Source organism: Nomascus leucogenys, chromosome 2, assembly GCF_006542625.1.
Source record: "Nomascus leucogenys isolate Asia chromosome 2, Asia_NLE_v1, whole genome shotgun sequence".
NCBI lineage: Eukaryota > Metazoa > Chordata > Mammalia > Primates > Hylobatidae > Nomascus > Nomascus leucogenys.
The window spans coordinates 24,749,866-24,774,886 of NC_044382.1; the positions used below are offsets into that span (position 1 = coordinate 24,749,866).

Below are 25,021 nucleotides of genomic sequence, written 5' to 3' on the forward strand. Positions count from 1 at the left end.
TTCTCTCTGTGGCCTTTTCCCAGGGCCTCTGGCCATTCTCCCGAAGGACCCCTGTGAGGCAAGGTGGAAATTGCTTGCTAGGGGACCCAGCGAGCCCACAGGGGTTTTTTTACTGCTTCCTCTACCCCTGTATTTCACTTGGCTCTCTAAATTGACTCAGCTCCAGTAAGGTCAGATTTGTCTCCCATAATCTAGACTCTCAGGTTCCCAGTGGGGTGTGTGTTCTGGGGCAGATGATCTCCCTTCCCACTTGCACACTATTTGGGCACTCACAGTATTTGAGATGTCTCCCGGGTCCTGCAGGAGCAATCCACTTCCTTCAGAGGGTATATGGGTTCTCTTGGCTTTCCTAACATATTCCTGTAGTCATTCTGGAGCAGAAGTTTACGATGCGAGCCTCCACGCACTGCTCCGTCCATCCAAGTGGGAGCTGAAATCTCTTCCTGCCTCCTGTCCGCCATGATCTCTCCTACTTTCAGGACTTTTTCTTTTTTGTTTCCATTTGTGTTCTGCATTGTGTCCTAAGAAGTCAAACTGGCTGGCTATATAGCATCTTGTTAAATGATACCTTATTCTATGTAAAGGTACTTGTCCTGATTGGAAAACGGTTCTTGAATACAAGTTTCTAAAGCTGCCTTGAGATATTGAGAAGGCAGTATAGCATGGTGAATAAAAGGATGGGTTTTGGAATTAGACTTGGATTCAAAATCAAGATCTGCGATTTACTAAGCCATGTGACTTTGGGAAGTTACTTAACATTGAGCTTCTGTTTCCTCACCTGTAAGGAGAGTATGCTAATTCCTCTCAAGTTATAAGGATTAAATGAAATACTATATTTAATATGTGGCATATAGTAAGCGCTCAACAAATGTAGCTATTATTACTTTCATTATTAGGAGGGCATAAATAAATAGGTAAAAATATGCATTTTAAAAGTCTTAGCAGGAAACCAAGAAATTAATTTTGATTTTCTTAAGTTGCTCCATTGTTCCTAATTTCCTAATCAAGCCTTGACATGGCAGTCCTCAGTTATTTATAAACTTGTTATTTGTTTGTAGTGCCATTAACAGTATTTGTTCAATTTACTCAACATCTGGCTTTGCATAGTAATCAGAAATCTCAGTCTTTAAATATCATTCAGAGAACTCCAAGTAGTTTTCTAAACAGATGGATTTGTGTCTATGCTATTTTTTTCTCCTACTTGTTCACCAGAGATCAGAGCTCTGAAAAGATAGCACTGGATTCCCCCCACCACTCACTGTGCCCCAGCCTTCCTCAGTGATTTTGGTTGAGAATGCAATAGTGACCTTAGTATTTAATTCTGTCTCTATGAAGCTGTTTTTTAAAAAAGTGGTGGTATCAGAGGGGAGAGAATATCATAGAACCTGGTTCTGGTGATGATGTTGGTTATCTTCATTTTCCATGAGCATCCTGGGCTCTTGCCCCCTACCATAGGTACCTGATTCCTTTTTTCAGGAGTCTTCCTGCTTGAAAGACTCCAGCCCTTCTCCAGAGTCCCTCCAAAGCACTAAACCAGTCTCTTTTCCATCCTTATACATTTTTATTCTAATGCAATAACTACTTTTTCTACTCAATTCTAAAGAGTAGATGACAGTAATCTTCAAAATTTTTTTATCACAACTCTAAGCAGTGTTTCACATTCAGACATAATATTTGGGTATTTGGATGTTTATAAATTATATAATCTGTAAATTCATATAAATTATATGTGAATATAAGTAATTTATATGTAAATCATATAAATTATATGTACTACCATAATAATGTATAATTTACATTCTAAAATATACCCTAAAAGAGGATTTTTAATAGAATGAGATAAATCTCTATAAATAAAAAGTCCATTTTTTTTTCCTGCCCTCCATTGAATTATTTTGCGAACCTCTTTGGGTATATGCATCCCACTATGGATTCAGATTCATCCCTTGTATCCAAATTATAAATTACTTGAGAAAACAAAATGTCTGCCTAAATAGTAGGATATTATTAGCAGTTGTTTAGATGAGTTATGTAGGAAGAGTTGTATCAGTTAGTGAGATCAGCTTTTCCCAAACCTTATTATACCTGAGATCGCTAAATCATTTAATTCTCTGCCTTAAACACCAAGAGAGAGGGACAAAAGGATAGTGGATGGAGAGAGAAGAGCCAAGATACACTGTTTTATTCCTGAGAATATTAGGGAAGATGCTGAGTATGAAGCAGTAATGATTTGCCCTGGCAAACTATAGTGAATTAAGAAATACTCTATGGCCTGTAAGTAGATTGCTAGAAGATTTCTATGTACAAGAGTTCTCTTCTGCATTCCATGTTGCAGAGAAGCCTTGGGCTGGACCACAAAGTGGGGAGTGTATAGGATTCAGATGAGTGGAGAGGGAAAGAGAGCATTTCCCACTGATTTGATTTGCTAATTGCTTTTTGATCTTGAGTCACCCATTTGCTTGTTTGTTTCTTTGTAAGTGTTCCTGATTCTCCATCATCTTTCACAAGACTAACTCCAACAGCTTCCTTACCATCCTTGCAACATTCTGGAATCCCCTTTGCTTCTCTTCTTTTTATTTTTAATTATTATGGATGCATAATGATTGATCCTCTTTTCTTCTTATCCACCATTTTCTCTTACCTGGATCCTAGATTATTACCTCAGCCTGCCTCCCTTCTTTTCCGCCTTCTAATCCATTCTCCACCCAGCCACCAAAGTGATCTTTCTAAAATTTAAATATGATTCTGTTTCTGCTTAAAACCATTCAGTGGTTCCTCACTTCCTCGTTATAAAGTTTGAATTCTTCACCATCGATTATATGGCCTTTATTATCTGGATCTTAACTTTCTAGCTTAACACTTCTCCCCCTTACATTAGATACTCTCAATCATATTAAACTTCTTGGTATACTTTCTTTAACCTTTGGCCTTTTACATTTGTTTCTCTGCCTGAAACTCTTCCTATTCTCCTGGCTAACTTGTACTCAAGTTTGATGTCCCAACTTAAATTCCACTTTCTTGGAAGCGCATGTACAGTACTTGCTTAGTCTATGCTGTCACTATTTCTATATTCATGCTCTGGATGTAATGCAAAAAGCACAGCACAGGATTTGGACTGGGAGTAGGAAGACTAAGGTTTGACTACTAATCTTTGCTATGCAGTCTTGGGGAAGTCACTTAATGTCTTCAAGCCTTAATCACTTCATCTCTAACATGGAATAATGGCACTTTTCTCTCAAGTCCATTGAAGCATTTATTGATATAATATACATAAAAGGATTCTATAAGCACTAAAGCACCATGCTCATGTACATTACTGCTGCTACTGTTGTTATTACTACTACTGCTGCTGCTATTACCACTCCTCTCCTCTTCCTCCTTGCCTGCCACCTCGTGATCCTCAGCAGTCTTTCTGGAGTGTTTTATATGGGACTTGGTTTTTTAGGGGATGAAGATTTTACCAAGGACATAACAGAGCTGTTTTCCCAGCTGCACGTTTCCTCCAAACCAGAGAAACTTGCCAGGGTAAGTTATTGCTTCTTGGTGGTTTTCATTATTTTACTTGTAAGAATGTAGTGGATAAAGAGCATAAGATTATAAATTCCTGGCAGAGGTGTCACCAAAATCGAGGGTATATTCTTATTATACCCAGAATTGGGTTCTGCATCTACTTGCCTTTTGCTCCTCCAGGTTAGTGTGTTGAACCCACATCTGCCCCACAACACATGTCCCATCCTCACCTGTTTTCATTTGGGATGCTTTGCTTATCTGAAAACTTAATTTAGTCTACAGTGTTGGTCATTAAAAGTTGGCAGTGCTGACCAGCCTCATGATTCCAATGGGTGAGACTCTGTTGAGGACTCACTGTTCTCAGGGGTCTGAATGATTTAGAGATGATATGTGGCCTTGCCCATAGGGATTAGAGGTTGTCATTACCCAGAGCCCAGTGACTCAGATAATGACTGTTTGGCCTGTGGAAATAAGAGAGTATTATGACCAAGGCCCTTATTTTTGGTGCTGATTCCAGAACTATTTTCTTATATCTGGAATGTGGAGAGACTTTAATCAAAGCTCAGAGTGGGTAGGGAGGTTCTGTGGCAAGTATAAGCCAGTGCCTGCTCTTGGGACACTGTTCACTGGGTCATGGATTGCTTGCTACCTCTTTACCCACCTCTACCAATCTTGAGAAGCATTTCAGGACCAGTCAGCTGCAGGTGCACATTGTTTCCTGGCCAGAGAGAGGTGAGAGCTATTGCATAGTCAACTCAGTCACCTTGTCTCCATCCCCCAGGGCAAGGAATATGATGTTTGGTGTGTTATCCCACTCTCCTATGCCCATGGAAAATGCTACATTCTCTGAGAAAGCTTTTTTAGATCATCCCCAGGCAGCTCATCTCCCTCACCTCTACTGTAACACTTTACTAAAGCACTTTTGATCTTATAGTGCTTTTTATTTTGGAAATAATATCAAACTTAGAGAAAAGTTACAAGAGTAGCACAAACAATATTTGTATACCTTTTATGCAAATCCTATACTGTTAATATTTACCTCATTTGCTCAAACATTTGTGCTTTCACGTATGTTCTTTCTCTGTGTAAATACATGTATACACATGTAGATAAACAGATTATTTTTGTAACTACTTGAGAGTAAATTGTAAACATTATTGCTCTTCTAAATGTTTCAGTATGTGTCTGCTAAGGATAGGGATATTCCCTTACATAACCACAGTATAGCTATCAACTTCAGTAAATTTAACGTAAGTACTTTTGTTGTACTAATTTGTTGTAATCTATTTTCCATATTTCAGTTACATCAGTTGACCCAATAATGTCCAATAATATCAGACTTTTTCCTCTACCACTGGAGCCAGTACATGATCACGAATTGTATTTAGTTGCCGTGTACTTTTAGTTTCCTTTAATCTAAAATAGTTCTTCAGCCTTTTTTTGTCTTTTTGTCTTTTATGACGTTGGCGTTTTTGAAAAACAAGCTTTGGAGTTTCTCTAATGCTTTCTCATGATTAATGTCAGTTTATACATTCCTGGCCAAAATACTCCATAAGTGATGGTGTGTCCTGCCCCAGGTATCACATCTAAAGGTACATGATATCCATCTGCTCCTTATTGGTGATGTGTTGTCTGATTTCTTTCTGTAGAGTTACAATTTATTTTCCTATCTTGCTAATAAACTTTCTGTGAGGAGATACTGTAAGACCATACAAATATTCTGCTACTCATCATAATTTCTCTCCTAAATCTAGCATTTATTTATGATTCTGGCACCAATATTTAATGTGAAGATTTACCAGTTGGCTTTCAGCATTCTAGAATAGTCATGACCTCCCCTTTCTTCTCCATTTTGTTCTTTTTTTATTTGTTATCAGTATGCTTTCATGGAGTTCTGCTTTTTCCCCATTGGCTTGTAATTCATCACTGTCCTTAATTATTTTGATGTTCAAATTTGTCTTTTCAAGCTGGCTCCTAGGTGGCATGCCTCTATCATTTTTGGGCGCTTCCTTATTTTCTGGCATAACAAGATATTCTAGACTCATCTTATGCCTTCTGTGTCCCACCCCCGCAACCAGACATTTCTTGGAGAAAGCATGATTCATTCCTTTTTGGTTTTATAGACCAAGACCTGGGTACTAAGTGTACTCATTGCCACTGGCATGGCTTTGATCCTAGGCTGTCAGCAGAGCTAGAAAATATACTCAGGTACATATACACCTATATGTGTTATGTATGTAGATACATATGTGCACATGTACACCTATATGTATTTTAGAAATCATGACTTCACACACAGTATAATTCCAATTTGAATCCATCCCTACAGGGTTTTTCCTTGCCTTTCCCCATTACACATGTGTATCTCCCTTCTACAGTAGGAACCTTGTCTCCCAACAATATTAGCACATTTCCTTAATTATGAGATGTATCTGAAATGGTTTTATTGCCTTGCCTATACTGTAGATTGAGTATTCCTTATCCAAAATGCTTGGAACAGAGAAGTGTTTCAGATTTCAGATTTTTGTTCGGATTTTGGAGTATTTGCACACACACACAAATACACACACACACACACGCGTGCGTATAGTGCTGTATCTTGAGGATGCAATCCAAGTCTAATCACAGAATTTATATTCATGTATACCTTATACACATAGTCTGAAGATAATTTTATACAATATTTTAAAAAAATTTGTGTATGAAACAAAATTTTCAATTCATTTTGACTACAGCCCATCACATGAGGTCAGGTGTGGAATTTTTCACTTGTGGCATCATGTTGGCACTCAAAAAATTTCAAATTTTGGAGAATTTTGGATTTTCATATAAGGGATACTTGACCTGTACTGTAAAAGTAACCTACAAAAAATTGTTTTATTTGCTGCCCTGTATGTTAATTTTATTTTTGAATATGTAGAGTATTAATACGCTTCCAAAAATCAAACTGCACAAAAAATATACTCAGGTCTCTCCGTCCCACTTCCCTTCCACTTCATTCTCCTGTTTTTATAGGTATTCATCTTTCTTGTTTCTGGCTTATCCTTCCTGAGTTTCTTTTTGTAAAGATAAGCAGATATATTTTCTTATCTCCTCTGATGGAAAAGTCAGCATACTGTATTTGTTCTTTAGCGCTCTGCTTTTTTCACTTAGCCTTGTGCATAGGTATTTTTATAAATTTATCATAGTTTTTAAAAAATATGTGTATCTTACCTCCTATCCTGAAGCTTAAATTTCTTGAAGGCAGGATATGTACATACCTATTCCTTAAAATTCCAGCTCTACTACGTATTACTTTCTGTGTGACCTTTAGCAAATTGCTTGACCTCTGTGAGCCTCATTTTTCTCTATCTGTGAGGTGAGTTGTAATAATGTAGGGTTCCTGTGAGGTTTAAATGTGTTCACACACACAAAGCTCTTACAAAGGGCCTGGCTCAATAGTAAATAAGTGCTCACTGTTGATGGCTCCACAGAAGACAGCCCAATGTCCTCTACATGTAGCTGTTCAATAAATATATATATATGTTCAATAAACCTTTATTATGCTTAGTAATTTGCTAGGTGCTAGGGAAATAATCATGAAAAAGACATAGTTTACGTGCTTAATGAGAGATCACATTAATACATATTTTTGTAAGACCAGTAACTCCTTATCTGTCTGGCAGTTCTCGCCATTCTCTGAAAGCAATCTTCAGATTGTTTAAATTTTAGGCATTGAGACTTAAGATGTAGATTGATTAAGGATTAAGGCCTTAACCATTGGCCCTCAAAAGATTTATATGGCAGGCTGTGATGTAGGGGAAAGAGCACTGAATTAGGAGTCCGGGAATATGATTCTATGATTCTGATTCTTGTTCTAATACTCACATGTGATGTGGCCTGGGACAAATTCATTTTCTTCTCTGGGCCTCATTATTTTTCTGTTGGAAATAAATAAGCTTTTGGAGAAGCCAAGTTCACAGGTACCTTTTGAGATCTGCAGATCTCAACAAGTGGGAAGTTCCAGACTGAATTGTGGGTGTGGATGACATTAATAATTTTGGAAAAGGATAATAAATTACCTTGAGTTGGCACAATAGTTCATGATGATTTCACTTAATATATTTATTACAAGAGAGGTCACTTTGGGTATGCTCTGTGCCTACAAAAATATCTCCTGGCCTGGCGCGGTGGCTCACACCTATAATCCCAGCACTTTGGGAGGCTGAGATGGGTAGATCACGAAGTCAGGAGTTCAAGACCAACCTGGCCAAGATGGTGAAACTCTGTCTCTATTAAAACTACAAAAATTAGTCAGGCGCAGTGGCAGGTGCCTGTAATCCCAGCCACTCAGGAGGCTGAGGCAGGAGAATAGCTTGAACCAGTGCGGCAGAGGTTGCAGTGAGCTGAGATCATGCCACTGCACTCCAGCCTGGGCGACAGAGACTCCATATCAAAAAAAAAAAAAATCTCCTTTGGCTATATTAAATTTATGGTATCAGTTTTTTCTTTTATATGGTCTATCACTCTCCATTTTTCTTTTTTAACCTCAGATAAATTAATCCATTTTTTTACTCATTTTGTCTCTTCAAAGATATTGCAAAGAATTTAACATACTGTTTGTATTATTAGTCAACTGTTATGATTCTTTCCAGCCTCATCTCTCAGTGTTCTCTTCTGTAAATCTCACTACTCCAACCTAATTTTCTGTCACACTCCCCATCCTCTATATTCTTCCTTACTGGCCTTTGTTCTGTTTCTCAGGTGTACCAAGCTGATTTCCCTGTGCTTACAACTCTCTTTGCCTGACTATTTGTATGGCCAATTCCTTCAGATTTCAGCTGAAACATAACTTTTCAGAGACCCTTCCTGACCACCCAAACTCAAGCCACCTTCTACCCATACTCACCGTTACTCCATTTTATTTTCTTTATGTATGTTTTTGTTTGTTTGCTTGCTAATTGCCTCATTAGGAGAGAGAAGAGCAGGCTCCTAGTTTGTATTATTCACCATTGAATCCTCAGCACTGGCACAGTGTTAGTACATATTTGCAATAAATGAGTGAATGAGTAAAATGCCTGTATCCTATATTTTGGTCTTGCTAGATATCTCACTGTTTGCCTACACACTTTGCATTTTTCTGTTTCCAAACCTTTATATAGTTCATGCTCTTTGGTGTTTTGAATTTGAGAGGTTAATGCTTAAGTAATGGGAAGGTATAGATCAGAGCTAGATTGTTCCTGAATGTTTTTGTGGGAGGATATAGGGAAAGAACCCTACAGTGAAATTCTGGGAACACAGGTCTGCTTTAGCTCATTCAGGTAGCCTTGGGTGTAGCCCCACTTACTGATCCTTCAAGGCCTAACTCCAGTACTGTATGTGTAATAAAACCTGTGTTTCTCAGTTAGAATGACTCTCAAAGTCTTTTCTGGATTCCTATTACCTCATGACAGCTGTGAACACATTCTATGTATGTAAAGTTAATAAAGTAGATGGTAATAAACAGTTTCTGAGAAACCAGGACTCTTTCACTTGCAAATGACAGAAACTCAGGAAACTTAAAAAATAACAGAAACTAATTTAAAAGAGGGGAATTCAGTAGCTCAAGAAAATAGAAAATCAGGGAGCAGAACTGGCTTCAGGCATGGCTCTATTCAGGAACCTATCTCTATCCCTATCTGTGTCTTTCAGCTTGCTTCCTTTTGTTCTGGCTGCATTCTTAGGGAAGCTTTTCCATATGGTGGTAAAATGACCATTGGCAGCTTCAGGGTGGGTGACTTTTTTTCATTTCAGTAACTCCTACTGAAAGAACACTTCTTTTTGCTGATAATTTTACCAGATGTCCTGGGACTGATGTCCATTGATCTGACTGGGTTATGTTTTAATCTATGAACCGCTTACTGTGTGGACAGGGGTATTAGTATTCTCAGTAGCTAAATCTGAATGGTTTGCCAACTTTTGGAGCCAAAAGATGGAAGCAGCTGCACTCAGGTCGTATGAACTAAGGAGAATCTAGAACCTGCCACCAAAAGAAAGGAGATGTGGATACTGGTCATATCCATATCCAAAACAGTAGATGTTTTTCACAGTGTGTTGGACACTGGGTATGCAAAGCCAAATAAAACACTCTCTAGCTATCCTATAATACAAAGTTTAGTTAGGAAACAGATAATTCTACTATATTTGGTTAAGTTCTGAATTTAAGTTACCTGAAAGAGATGATGTCTGGGTAGAGGATTGAAAGAACAAGTACAGTAGAGGTCATTCTTACCAGAAGATAAAGTGGAAAATGATAAGAGATGAGGCTGGAAAAGTAGGTAGGGTCTAGGTCATGGAGACCTGTTACATCATATAAAGAACATGATCTAGTTGATGAGGAGCCATTGAAGGAAAGAGGAATGGTCAGCCCTGGGCTTAAGACAGATCACTGGTAGCATTATGGAAGATAGATTTAAGATAAACAGATCAGAAGCAGAGAGACCAGTCATGAAGTGTATCTAAACTCTAGTGGTAATAGGGAGGAGGAAGATGGGAAGAGGATGATGAGGGGCTGGGATAAAATCAGACCATCTTGGTGATGGGTTGGAGCAGAAAAAAATCTAAGATGGCCCCTATATTTTGGCTCAGGTGACTGGTACCTGGTGGCACCTCTAAAACTTTGGGAAATAAAAGAGATTGAAAAATGTGGGGGTAAGAAGAGAAAGACAATGAGTTCAAAGTTTTTACTTGTTGTATGTGTGATGCCTGCCGAGTATTTTGTCTAGCAGGCATTTGGAATAAGTTTTCAGGAGAGGTCAGGGCTAGAAATAAGGATCTAAGAGTCAACAGCAGGCTGAGGATAGTTAAAACCACTGGCATAGGATGGATGGAGAGGGAATAGGATGAGACAAAGAGTGAAGTCTAGACCTCCAAATAATATTGGCGTTTAAGAGACTGGCCAATTAGGATCAATATATAAAAGATACTGAGGAGAAATGATCATAAAGGTCAGAGGAGGACAGAAGAAAGTTGAGGTTACAAAAACCAAAGAAAACTAGATTCATTATCAGGAGAATGGATAAATTGTGATATATACAATCATGCATTGCTTAATGATGAGGATATGTTATGAGAACTGCATCATTAGGCCGTTTTGTCATTGGGCGAATATCAGAGTCAGAGAGTGTAGTGTACTTACACAAACCTAGCTGATGTAGCCTGTTACGCACCTAGGCTATATTGTTTAACCTATTGCTCTTGTACAAAACTGTACAGCATGTTACAGTACTGAATACTGTAGGCAGTTGCAACACAATGGTATAGAAAAGGTACAGTAAAAATAAGGTATTACAGTCTTACAGGACCACCATTATATATGTGGTCTGTTGTTGACCCAAACATCATTATGTGGTGCATGACTGTATATAAAATGAAATACTACACAGCAGTTAATATGAATGAACTAATACATGCAACAACATGGATAAATCAGACATTATGTTGTGCTTAAGCCAGACACAAATTAGAATGAACTTATATTTCTGTTTTTATGCATTTTAAGATTAGGAAAAATTATTTATAGTGAGCAGAAGAGGGGTTGTCGTTGGGCAGGAGGAGGGGGACATGGTTTGAATAGTATTGGCTAGGAAGGGAGGGACATGAAGGGACCTTTTAGGGATGAGGAAATATTCTATATCTTGATCACAGTTTCACAGGCATATACACATATAAACATTTCTTAAGCCATACTCTGAAGATTTGTGCACTTTACTGTATGTAAATTATACCTTGGTTTTTTAAAAAGCTGATTAGAGGCCGAGTGCAGTGGCTCATGCCTGTAATCCCAGCACTTTGGGAGGCTGAGGCAGGGGATCACCTGAGGTCAGGAGTTCGAGACCAGCTTGGTCAACCTAGCAAAATCCCGTCTCTACTAAAAATACAAAAATTAGCCGGGCGTGGTGGTGGGCGCCTGTAATCCCAGCTACTCGGGAGGCTGAGGCAGGAGAATCACTTGGACTCAGGAGGCAGAGGTTGCAGTGAGCCAAGATTGTGCCATTGCACTCCAGCCTGGGTGACAAGAGTGAAACTCCATCTCAAAAACAAAACAAAACAAAACAAAAACTACCAATTAGAGAATTTCAAAAAGGAATTATGGACCACAGTGACAAGTATTGCTGAGACTAGTAGGATAAGGACTGAAAAGCTAGATGGTATGTTCAGGTAAGAACAGGAGCCCTTACTTCTAGGATGCTATTGTGTTCCTGGTAGGTGCACAGTAATTTTGGTAAACTGAATTGAATTGTTGATGGCCAATATTTTTCTTATTTAGGCAAGAAATACCGCCCACGAATGGATCAGGAAGTCTCTGACCAAGCCATTAGCAGAGAATGAAGAAGGAGAAAAACAGTCAGAAGCAGAAAATACTGAGCAAGTCAACAAAAATTCAATAGAGGTAGCCAAAGCAACTAAGGCTTTTTTGTTTGTTTTAGTAGATTTGGAACGTATCACAATCAGGGACCCAGGCTCCTATTTTTACACTGCTATCCATAATTTCAACCTTGTGATCTAGGATTGTAGCAGCTTAGATCCAGACTATAAGATTAAAGGAGGAGTGAAGAAAAAAAAAGAGAAAGGATGCACATGTGTTTTGTCATGAGGAAGGGTCCCAGAAACTGCCACCTGACACTTGTTATCTAAATCATTTGGCCAAAACTTAGTTACTTGGTCACACCTGACTTCAGGGGAGCCCAGCTGTAAAATTACATCACTACTGTGGAAGAAGAAGACACTCTTTATTGGAAGGCAACTATTAGTCTCTGCTACAAATCCTGTAGTATGAGAGAAGTAAGGTGGTATCTTTCCACCAAATGTTTTGTTTTGCTATGCTTTGTTTTGTTTTTCCATCCAGGATATCCATGCGTTTGCAATCCGGAGCCTAGCTGAACTGACTGCCTGCTCAATTGAACTATTCCACAAAACAGCTGCATTGGTTCTGCATGGCAGGAAGCAGGAAGTGACAGCCATAGAAAGGAGCCAAACTCTTTCCCAGTAAGTGTAATGAGAATTCCTCTAAATGACGCAAATTGCAGGAGTTTTCTTGGCCTGTTTCCGAAGTTTTATAAACGTCTCTCTCAAGAAACCATTCACGTCACACCCGTCCACATATTAGATGGTTTGTTCATTTTAGTTGTTTTTTTCTTTTCATTGAACCATGATAAATCAACATTATAAATCTGCCCTTTTTATTAACCAACTCATGCTCTGAAAACTATTTCTTTACAGATTAGTTTTAATAGGAACGGAATTTGGTATAAGTGAAAACAGAGAAGAGTTCTAAGAACCTCAGTTCTTAATAATAGTTATTATTGAGTGCTAATTTTATACCATGCCAAGTGCCGTGCTAAGGGATTTGCATGTATAATTTCTAATTTTTATAACTCCAAAAGTAAGTGATTAGTCCAGTTTTAATCATGAGGAAATGCAAACTAGAGGAGTTAAGTAATCTGTCTGTGTTGTATGGCCTGGGATTTAGACTCAGGTCTGACCGAGTGTCCTGAACCCATTCTTTTTTTCTCATTATATTGCTGATTTGTACAAAAAATTTTCAAAAATAGTATAGATAATCATAGGTAGGGAAGAAAAGGCCCAGTAGTTTCTAAGCAAATGTCTTCATTAAAATAATGAGAGTTTTCATTGGAAACAAATGTATGAGAGTGCCCATTGTTAGAACTAGGAGGGGCTGTCAGTCTTCTGCAGACTTCCTCTTTACTTGCACCATCACCATCCCACTATAGCATCCCATAATAGGGGGCTCATTTGTCTTCTTGAACATCCTTAAGGATGAGAAACTCACAACCCTAAAAGGAGCCTGTTCTGTACAAAAGAGGCTATTTCTGCTACTTGGAATGTTCTTTGAAATGGGGTTCACTGCCTCTCTGAATTCAAGTCTACTCAAATGCCACCTTTTTAGAAAAGCCTTCCCTCACCACAAAGTCTAAAATAGCAACTTCCACCATTCTCTGTCCTTTTACTCTGCTTTATTTTCTTAGCTTATATCACCACGTAGTACTTATATGTATATGAATATATATGTGTGTATATGTATACGTGTGTGTGTATATATGTATATGTATATAGTCTCATCCTTAATTTAGCAAGTAAGTTGAAATCCATGAAAACTGGGACTTTTCTAGTTCACTGATATGTTCCCATTGCCTGAAAGACTTTAAGTAAATAAAATCTGGCAACACAAGACTTTAGGTAACTATTATTAAAGATGGACTAATCACTTACTTTTGGAGTTGTTGTAAAAATTAGAAATGATACATGTAAATCCCTTAGCATGGTGCCTGGCATATAATTAGCACCCAGTAACTAGTAACGATTATTAAGAACTGAGATTCTTAGAATTAATACATATTTTAACTTTTCTAAATGGAATGTAGGGTCTTTTGAGTATGACGTTGTCTCCTTAAAACGTATTTTAATTATTTTCTATTTGATTTAACTTGAACATATACTGCTTTCTAGAGGATTTTGTAGAGAAATGTTTTTCTAAGGACTGAACTTCCTTTTTATGTAGCATGAGTGCCTGCTCAGATGGGTCTTCTTATACATCAGGTGGCTGATTTAGGCATACAGTAGTACCCCCTTATCTATATGGGTTATGTTTTAAACCACTAGTGGATTCCTGAAACTGTGGATAGTACCAAACTTGATTGCCGTTATTTGGAACACATTTCCGTTCATGTCTTCCACCCACAAATTTAATGCCTTTTCCGTCTTTTTAAAAAATATTTTACTGATACATAATATATATATGGGATACATGTGAGTGTTACATGCATAGAATGTATAATGATGAAGTCAGAGTATTTGGGGTATTCATCACCTTGAGTATTTATTATGTCTATATGTTGGTATCATTTCAAGTGTTCTACATTACTTTGAAATATACAAAATATTATTGCTAAATATAGTCACCCTATTCTGCTATCAAACATTAGAATTTATTTTTTTCTATCTAACCGTATGTTTGTACTCATTAACCAACTTCTCTTCATCCCCGCCCACTCACCCACCCACCTTTCCCCATTTCTGGTATCACAATTGTTCTGTTCTCTATTTCCGTAAGATCATGTTTTTTTTAGCTCCCACATATGAGTGAGAACATGAGGTGTTTGTCTTTCTGTGCTTGGCTTGTTTCACTTAACCTCATGACCTGCAGTTCTATCCGTGCTGCTGCAAATGACATTTTTTTTAAATAGCTGAATAATATTCCATTATATTTGTGTGTGTGTGTGTGTATATACACATATACATATATAGACACACACACATATATATACACATATACATATATAGACACACACACACACGCACACACACCACATTTTCTTTATCCATTTGTCAACTGACTTAGGTTAATTCCGTATCTTTGCTATTGTGAATAGTGCTGCAATAAACATGCAGGTGCAGGTATCCCTTTGATATAATTTATTTATTTATTTTCCTTTGGCTAAATACCCGGTAGTTTGGTAGTTCTGTTTTATTTTTTGAAAAATCTTCATACTGTTTTTCGTAATGGTTGTACTAATTTACATTCTAACAATGTATAAGAATTCTCTTTTCTTGGAATTGTTGCTAGCATCAATATTTTTTTTTTTTTTTTTTTGAGATGGAGCCTTGCTGTGTCACTCAGGCTGGAGTGCAGTGGCGCAATCTCGTTCACTGCAAACTCTGCCTCCTATGTTCAAGTGATTCTTCTGCCTCAGCCTCCTGAGTAGCTGGGATTACAAGCATGCACACTGCGCCCAGCTAATTTCTGTATTTTAGTAGAGACAGGGTTTCACCATGTTGGCCAGGCTGTTCTCAAACTCCTGACCTCAAGTGATCCACTTGCCTTGACCTCCTAAAGTGCTGGGATTATAGGCATGAGCCACCATGCCCAACCGTTTTTTGTCTTTTTAATAATGATAGCCATTCTAACTGGGGTGAGATGATAGCTCACTGTGGTCTTGATTTGCATTTTCCTGATGATTGATACATCAGTAATGTTGAGCATTTTTTCGTGTATCTGTTGGTCATTTGTATGTCTTCTTTTGAGAAATGTCTATTGATGTCCTTTGCCCATTTTTTAATGAGATTTTCTTTTATTGTTGAGTTCCTTGTATATTTTGGATATTAGTCTCCTGTCAGATGAGTAGTTTGCTTTTTTCATCTTACTCAGTACATATCACACACTGTAACTATAACTTTTGCAGTTAGTGGTGCAACAGCAAAACTAGCATTTCTTTCTCCTCACAGTTTTATGGATAGAAAATTCGTTCTTATTGTAGATTTAGCTCCCTCAGCATATATTTTTGTTTTTCTTACTAAGTGAAGATCTTTCACCTTTTCACTTCAAGGAAGCACTTTATGGCTTCTCTTTGGCATATCTGAATTGCCAGCATCACAACTCTTGGGCTTAGGGGCTGCCTTAGCCCATTTAATGTTACTGTAACAGAATATCTGAGGCTGGGTAATTTACAAAGAAAATAGGCTTATTTGGCTCATGATTCTGGTGGCTAGAAAGTCCAAGAGCGTAGCAGTGGCATCTGCTTGACTTCTGGTGAGGGCCATGTACTGCTCCACAACATGGTAAAGAAGCAGAAAGACAAATGGGTGTGTGCAAAGAGACCTGCATGAAAGACTGGACTTGCTTTATAACTACGTGTTCTCTGGGACCTAATTTATTTCCCCCAGAGTGAGAACTCACTGACTACTGTGATATTGCATTAATCTGTTCATGAGGGCACCTACCACTTGGTCCCACCTCCTAATACTGCCATATCGGGAATCAAATTTCAACATGAATTTTGGAGGGGACATATCAAAACCATAGCAGGGTCCATTATTAGGTAAAATAAGGGTTACTTGAATATAAGCACTGTGATAGCACAACAGTCAGTCTGATAACTGAGATGGCTAATATTAATAGCTGACTAATGAGTGGGTTCTGTGGATATGCTGGACAAAGGGATGATTCATGTCCTGGGTGGGATGGAGAAAACAATGAGAGATTTCATCACACTACTCAAGATGATGTGCAATTAAAAACTTATTTATTTCTGGAATTTTTAATTTATTATTTTCAGATCATTATTGACCATGAGTAACTGAAACTGCAGAAAGCGAAACCACAGATAAGGGGGGATACTGTATTTACTTCCTTGAAAAGCTTTCTTCTTTCACACTTAGTACCAGGAGTGATTTGTTCTCTTCTGACAATTGTTAAGTATAACTTATTTTTAAAAAAAAAAGAAAAAAGAAAAGAAAAAACGTTTCTGACTTTTCCTTTCTTTCCTAGGATGGCAATTGTGTTGTGTAAAGAGTTGTCCTCTCTGTCTAAAGAGTTCACCACCTGCCTAACAACTGCTGGGGTAAGAATTCATGCCTCTTATTGCAATAATGTTTGTCTGGTTTCTTTAGCAGTTTAAATATCATAAAATTTGCTCACTTTAAGTGTACAATTCAATAGTTTTTAGTTTTTAGTATATTTACAGAGTTGCGCAGCCATTTCCATAGTCTAATTTTAAAACATTTTCATGAGCCTTCCCCAAAACTCATACAATCCCCATTCCCTTTCACTCCACATTTTCCCAGCCCTAAGCACCATGAATCTGCTTTCTCTCTCTATAGATTTGGCTGCTTTGCATCTTTCACATAAATGGGATTAAACAATATGTGGTATTTTGTGTTTGGTTTCACTCACTTAGCATAGTGTTTTTGAGGCTTATCCACATTGCAGCATGTATTAATACTTTTTATTACCAAAAAATCTGTCTTATGGATATATATCACATTTTATTTGTTCATCAGTTAATAGACATTTGGATTATTTCTGCTTTTTGGCTATAATGAATAATGTTGCTGTGAACATGCATGTATGTTTTTATGTGAATATGTTCCCATTTCTCTTGGGTAGATAGGAGTGGAATTGCTGGGTCATATGGGTGATATGGGTCATTAAGAAATTACCAAACTGTTTTCCAAATTGGCTGCACAGTTTTACATTCTCACCAGCAGTGTGTAAGGGTTCCAGTTTCTCCATATCCTTGCTAATACTTATTATTGTTTGTTTTTATTTTAGCCATCCTAGTGGGTATGAAATAGTATCTCATTGTGGTTTTGATTTACATTTCCCTAATGTACATCTTTTTTCTTTCTTTCTTTCTTTTTTTTTTTTGAGGCAGAGTTTTGCTCTTGTCACTGACGCTGGAGTGCAGTGGCACGATCTCAGCTCACTGCAACCTCCGCCTCCTGGGTCCAAGTGATTCTTCTGCCTCTGCCTCCCAAGTAGCTGGGATTACAGGCATCTGCCACCATGCCCAGCCAATTTTTATATTTTTAGTAGAGACAGGGTTTCACCATGTTGGCCAAGCTGGTCTCGAACTCCCGACCTCAGGTGATCCACCTGCGTTGGCCTCCTAAAGTGATGGGATTACAGGTGTGAGCCACCATGCCCAGCCAATGTTGAACATCTTTTAAGGTGCTGGTTGGCTATTTGTTTGGCTTCTCTGGAGAAATATCTACTTCAGCAGTTTGCTTGTTTTAAAACTTGGGTTGTTTGTGTTTTTGTTATTACTTGTAGGAGGTTTTTTTTTTTTTTTTTTTTTTAATTTTCCTAGTACAAGTTTCTTATCAGATTTTTGATGGGAACGTATTTCTCCAAGTCCATGAGTTGTCATTTCACTTTTTTGATCGTGTCCTTTGCAGTGAAGTTTTACTCCTCTGTTTTCTTCTAAAAGTTTGGTTGTAGCCCTTACATTTATGTCTGTGATCTATTTTGAGTTAATTTTTGTGTATGGTGTAAGTAAGGTAGGGGGCCCTACTTCATGCTTTTGCATATGGATATCCATTTGTTCCAGTACTATGTGTTGAAAAGACTGTTCTTTCCTCCATTAAATTGTCTTGGCTCCTTTGTTGAGAATCAGTTGGCCATAGATATATGGGTTTATTTCTGGACTCTGATTTTTAGTCCATTAATTTGTATGTTTATCCGAATGCCAGTATCATATCGTCGTGATATTGTAGTTTTGTAGTAGGTTTGGAATCAAGAAGTGTAAGTCCTCCAACTTTGTTCTTATTTTCAAGATTTTTTGACTGCTTTGGGCCTTGTGCATTTTCATATGACTTTTAGGATCAGCTTGTCTGTGTCTAATTCTAATTAATTTTTGTTCTCTTCTGTTTATGAAGTTTTCAGTATTTTTTATGCTATCTTCTGAGACCTATAATGGAAATATAGACCTTGATAAAATTCAAACTTCAGATTTTGACTCTGGTTTTAAAGAACAACTCTGTACTTAGACTATGGCAGTGCTCACAGTATGCAGTTGCCAGCTGGTTGGAGAGATGTAGTTAAAGCTAAAGTCTTTTGGGGATTTTAAAAATTGGAATTGTAAAAATTTATGAAGATGTATGAGCTATGGAAGATGATTGAGAAACCAGTAATAATGAGTTAGGATAAAATCAAGGACATTTTAAACAAGCAAATGAAAATTACTTTATAGTAAGTATATCAGTCTCAGTGTAGCAGCAAAATTACTGTGGGTTCTTAAATTTTATGTATTTGTTTATTTTAAAGCCCTAGTCGTGAACATTACATTTGTTTTAATTAAGACCATGGCCTAAGTTAATTTTTTAAAATTTGAGTTTAGATTATTCCTGTAAAGGATAATCTTTTGGTACAGCTTCACTTTTCCCTGTAATATTTTCTTGACAAGAGGATCTGGGTTTCCTGAAGTTAATCTTATAAGGCCAAATCTTTCTGTGTGTTCCATAAAGATACTTTAAGCCAGCATATCAACTATAAGATGCTGACACATACAAGTATTAAATTTACATTGTTTATTTATAAGACTTTTCTAAACGGCCTGTATGAAAGACCCTTGAATTTTTTGAGCACATGTTCCATATCTACATATTTTGTTTTAAAATGGTTCTAAGGTTTTGTGGTCAAATGAAGATACTTTTTAAAGTCAATAAAAAGGTATAAAGCAATACACTGTCAATATGGATAGCACAGAAAGATATTAAGAAGGAAGTTTAAAAAACTTACAATTTCACTTTCTAAAGATGACATTTTGCTCTCAGTCCAGACTTCTATGCTTATATTTACTATTTATGTATGGGTGTGTGTGTGTGTTTTAAAGTGTGATCGTACTCCACTTACTGTTATTTAACCTACTCTGCTCACTTAAAAATGTATTCTTTATTCCAGGTCGAAGAAATGGCAGACGTCCTTAACCCATTAATCACTGCAGTATTTTTAGAGGTTAGTAGTAATTGTTTTTAAGTCTCTGACTCCAAAGTTATTACGTACTAATTAACTCTTCTGAAGCCTTTTGTTTTTGGCTTTTTTATTTTTTTCACCATATTGGTAGTTTAGCCATATTGATGTAGACATGACCAAAATAGTGTATATTTGATGTGTATTCCTTCCTTATTAATTACAAAGCATACAGTTGAAGCTGCAGGGTACTGGAAGAAGCAATAGACTGTCATTCCTTAGTACTAATCCTTGACAGCTTAATGGACGGTTCACAGTAATGAAACACCTTCTGAATACCAGCTGGTAAACATGAAGGGCTGAAAATTAGAAACAGGTAAGCACTGCTTCCTAAAGGACTAAAGTTTATGCAGAGGTTTGTTACAAAACAAAACATTTTGTCATTTCCTTGCCAGGAAATCATGCTTTGTTTTGTCAGAAAGGTAGTGTTTACATTATCCTCATCATTCCATTAGATTTGAGAAGGTAGATGGTTTAAGTCAATGGAAAAGAGGATCCTGTGACTGATTATATTACCTCCCTATGTGATGTTTTCTGGATTCCATGTTTTAAGAACTCTACCTTGTAAACTAACCGTGCAAACAACATAGACTTTTTGATGATTTGTTTAAAACATGTTTATGTAAGTCTGGGGGGAGAAAATGTATTTGATAGTTAAGTTTTAGATGTTAATTGAAGAAATGTTTTAACTGCCAAACTCCTCTAGTTTTAAATTCTTTTGACATTACCATCAAGGAAATGATTTTAATTCTTTAATTACACAGTTTTAATCGAGTAGTCAGGGAAACTATTTTGATCATTTTAATAATTTTTAAAAATATAAGTTTGTGATTTAGTAAATGGCAGAGTGGTGCAGTAGAAAGGACTTTGTAAACCAGGAGCCCCATGTTGCCCTGGATCTTCCTTGATTTGTTGTGTGACTGTGACAAACTTCGTTATTTTCATATGCAACATACGCGATTTAACTGGACGATATCCGAGGTCCCTTTTGTGTGGGAAATTGAGTATTAAATGTCACACTGAATTTTAAATAGGAGTACTTGCCATTGATAAATTTTAAAAAGGTAATCTCACTTGATATGAGATTATTTTTAGTGGATTTTTTTTTGCATACAGATTTGAAACACTCTTGTCTTTGAAATTATACATTTTTATCTTAATGTAATGAGCTCTCTGTTGATATTCTTTTGAAAGGTGAGGGCTTTTCAGTATAAATGAAGTCCAGCAAACTGAGGGTAATGATTCTCTAGCACTTCTGAAAAATGTTATTCAAGATAGAAATATGTCTATACTGTCATCTTTGAAAGCAGTATTCTTTGTTTATGTGTGTGAGCAGTTATTGTGCTCACTGATCGCATTGAGTCCATGGAAAAAGAGCTATCATAATGGGGTAGAAATTCTATAGGTGTAGGATTTATAGCCTTCTGAAAGCCTCTTTCAGTAATTGACCACAACATCATGACAGAATCTACCCCACTGAATAAAGGAATACATAAGCTTTGAATGCCAAGTCTGAGCAGGTTGCCAAAAAACAGCTACCATTTCTGATGGGCAAGTTGGACAAAATGCTGACGTTCTCTTTTGGTGCTCATATCATCTTAAGAGCTAGATTCTTCTCCCTATAATAGAGTTTACCAAAATGGCCAAGTCACTGCTCTTATTTGCCAGGCTATGAATTCAGTTAGATTACAAAAATTAATCTGTTCCCTTGTTGTCTTACAGTATGTCTTCTCTTTTAAATAACTAATATTTTCTTTTTCTTGTTTTTTCAATCCTGGCAGGCATCAAACAGTGCCTCCTACATCCAGGACGCCTTTCAGCTACTCTTACCTGTACTAGAGATCTCTCTCATTGAGAACAAGATTGAATCACACAGGCATGAGCTGCAGGGCCAGAAGCCTTTGTTAGAACATTGAAGAATGGAGACGTTTTGACCTGGGACTTGTGACGGCCAAGGAATGCCACCTTATTCTGGCTACTCCTGCAGAAATGAAGGAGTGGGGTTATTTTAGTATATAAAAATTCAGGCAGGAGAGATGGTTTAAAGAGGAAGATTGTTGCCTTCAGTGTTTGATTGAAGTTTTCAGGTCCTCACAGTATTCTTTCCAGTTGTTGTAATTCATAAATTATTTGAAAAGAAACTTTTGTAGAAAGTCCAAGAATAATAACTCTAGATAAAGATTAGTGGGACACTCAGGCAAAAATGTTGGTTTTTCTTTGACATGTTGCAAAATGTTATCAATTTTGTCATGGATATAATTTGCAGCCCATGGATATAACTGGTCGATAAGCCAGAGAAAAATAATTTAGTGTTCTAAAATTCATGGCATGTGTGGTTTATTAATGCCATGTACTTTCTCCTTTCTGGAATAAAATCTATGGCTTTAAGAAAACTGAGCATATGTAAACTCTGTGATGATTACCCTTTATCACATGAATTCTTGGAAATAGAAAGTTTCATATGCTTTTTTAAATTCTTAGTAGATATTCGGCATTGAGGAGAAACTTGTAGACTATTATAGCCACATGAATTAACTATAGCAAAGTGCCCTTTTTCTTCAAATTGCTCCCCCTCCCCAGGATGACAGACTTCATGTCATAGCTGAACCCTACTCTACTGGATTGAAGGCCAGTAAATGCAATTTAGAGAAGCAGTTTTATGTTTGCAGATATTCTGAGTCTCTTCAGGATGTGTTTCGTGTCTACCGTATTTGCAGGATAAATTCTTTAACAGCAAACTCCAAAGGAATGTTGAAGCTGTTTTAGCAATGAGGTTTTTTTTGTTTGAGTGTTGAAGTGGGCCATAGTCCTTTAGAAATGATGTTCATTTATGATAGGATTTAACTTCTAAGACAGAGTTTATTTTTTCCTCATTCCTTTTTGTTTGTTTTAATGTATTCTTTAGCATGTTTTTGATATAACTTTTATCCTCCAGATCTTAAGCTTTCTTTTTCTCTCTTTAGCAATTTAAGAGACTATTAAGCTGTCTTCTTCCTAAAAGCTATTTTGGTATCCGTTCTTTTTTAAAAAATTCTCCAACTTTGTGGTTTTTAACGATTAAGGTAATTTGTTAGCTCTGCCCTTCATCTTCTAAAACCTTTGTAATAAAATGTATTAATCATGTTATTTGATCCTTTCATTTACTTTTGTAAACATGAGCCCTAATACCTTACTTAGACCAAAAAAAAAAAAAATAGCACAGCAAAACCATAACATAGATTAGTATAAAGACTGTTTCTATGTAATCTCCTTCTGTGGGGCAGGAGTCAGTTAGTAAGCAAGGAAGAGAAATAAATTTGGTTTAAAAAGGTATACCAATAGCACTACAATGTTACTCTGCCTGTATTCTGTCTTAATATGATCAGAAGTTTTTGAATATTCCTTTTTAAAGACAAATTTCACCCTTCCCAGCTTGAATATTTCTGAAGTTTCAGAAAAACAGTTGCCTTCTGGTTACAAAGGCTGGTATCACCAGTTCTGAATTGTTGCCTCAAGCTTGGTTGATGTGTCTGAACCTGTATCCCTTGAGGGCAAAGTTTAGAAACTGGTCACTCTGCCTACTGTCTGTTCAGCCTCTTGTACAATGGTAGTTTGGCAGCTTTAAATCCTTAACCTAGAAATGTATTTAAGGTTTTTCTTTCAAGAAATGGGGTGTACATATGAAGGAGAGAGTAACAACTCTTTTTATACACCTATTCAGATTTCAGCATTGAATTTGGCAAACTTTAGGTCTCACATAAGGTAAATATGACTCAACTAACTCTTTTTTTCTCATCGTCTTCCCCATTAGCTTCCCCACCCCCCCATATATATTTATTTATTTTAATGAAGTTAGGGACCACTAGTGAAATGATGAAAAGCCCAATTCTGAGTAACAATTGTCTACTCTTCACATAAAATATACTGAAAAAGAATTAAGGTTCCTTGATCCAGTAGACATAGAGAAACATAAACATTCATGACAGATGAGTAGGTAAATTCAGAGATCACTTTGGAACTTGCTGGATTATGGTGATGGTTTTTGGATAGTATGTGCTTCATTATTTTATTTGGGGTAGTTACAGTGTTGTAGTTTTTTGGTAACAGCTACACTTTTGGTACTATTTTCCCTTTAAATTTTTGGTGTCTAAGATTTACCACTAATTACTAATATATGCCTTTCCAATTCACTTAAAACCTTAATAAGTGAAATGTTCAGGTATTGCTAGGGTAAATGCGTCTTTTCCTACTATTGAGATTTTAAAAGGCTGTGATTAAGAGAGACTTTATTAATTTGATCTGGAAGAAGTAGAAACCTCTATGAAACAATTTTTATTTTCCTTTACATAATACCTTAGAAATGTGTTAAAGACAAGCATATTTTCCTTACTTGCTTTTGATAGTTTTTTTTTAAAGCATAGATATCCAGGTTGGCAGGCCTCTGAAATGTGAAATTGTAATTTTTATAGATGGCATTACTACGAATCTGAAATCAGTGCTAGGTGTACAAATGTGAATTTTTCAATCCTGTAATCAAAGAACAAGATCTTGTGGGTTCCTACTGCTGAAAAAGGAAGCTGTCTTTTGTACTTGTTTTTAATGAACGACCTTTTTGAGGGAGAGCTATTTTATAGGTAGTTGCTATTGATATCTCCATTTGAGAAATAGACATTTTTCTGTATTTCTAGAGGTGTTCTGAATTTTAAACCTGAATTCTTCAGTTGAGAAAACCCAGAATAAAATTATACCCACAGTGGGCACTCAACAAGTGTGATATTTCACAAATGTCAGAGACTGAGATGTTTTATTATCTCTTTGTGTGTATGTGTGTGTGTGTGACGGAGTTTCACTCTTGTTGCCCAGGCTGGAGTGCAGTGGCGTGATCTCGGCTCACCGCAACCTCTGCCTCCCGGGTTCAAGTGATTGTCCTGCCTCAGCCACCCGAGTAGCTGGGATTACAGGTGTGTGCCACCACGCCTGGCTAATTTTGTATTTTTAGTAGAGACAGGGTTTTTCCACGTTGGTCAGGCTGGTCTCGAACTCCCAACCTCAGATGATCCACCTACCTCAGCCTCCCAAAAGTGCTGAGGCGTGATTACAGGCGTGAGCCACTGTGCCTGGCCCTTTTATTATTTCTTAACAACACAACATGATATCTCTTTTCATAAAAGACTTAAAAAGCGTTTGAGAAATGAGGAAGTTCTAAAAATAATAAGCCTCTTAGTTAACATGTCATAAAGGCCT

At 37.0% G+C, this 25,021-nt stretch overlaps 1 protein-coding gene across 4 annotated transcripts in view; it reads left to right on the forward strand.

Moving 5' to 3' along the window:
* The window catches only part of FAM114A2 (family with sequence similarity 114 member A2), a 45,681-nt gene extending 21,139 nt beyond the window's left edge, over positions 1 to 24,542 (forward strand). For 3 of the 4 annotated variants that reach the window (XM_030826090.1, XM_003276557.4, XM_030826094.1), the window contains 6 exons: positions 3,446 to 3,525; positions 11,798 to 11,920; positions 12,377 to 12,516; positions 16,817 to 16,889; positions 19,730 to 19,783; positions 21,580 to 24,542. In XM_030826090.1, coding sequence (XP_030681950.1) covers positions 3,446 to 3,525; positions 11,798 to 11,920; positions 12,377 to 12,516; positions 16,817 to 16,889; positions 19,730 to 19,783; positions 21,580 to 21,714 — 605 coding nt within the window. In that variant the 3' untranslated portion in view covers positions 21,715 to 24,542. The remainder of the gene's footprint in view (positions 1 to 3,445; positions 3,526 to 11,797; positions 11,921 to 12,376; positions 12,517 to 16,816; positions 16,890 to 19,729; positions 19,784 to 21,579) is intronic. The other variant, XM_030826098.1, reaches the window with a different exon arrangement.
* The last annotated feature ends 479 nt before the right edge of the window (positions 24,543 to 25,021 follow it).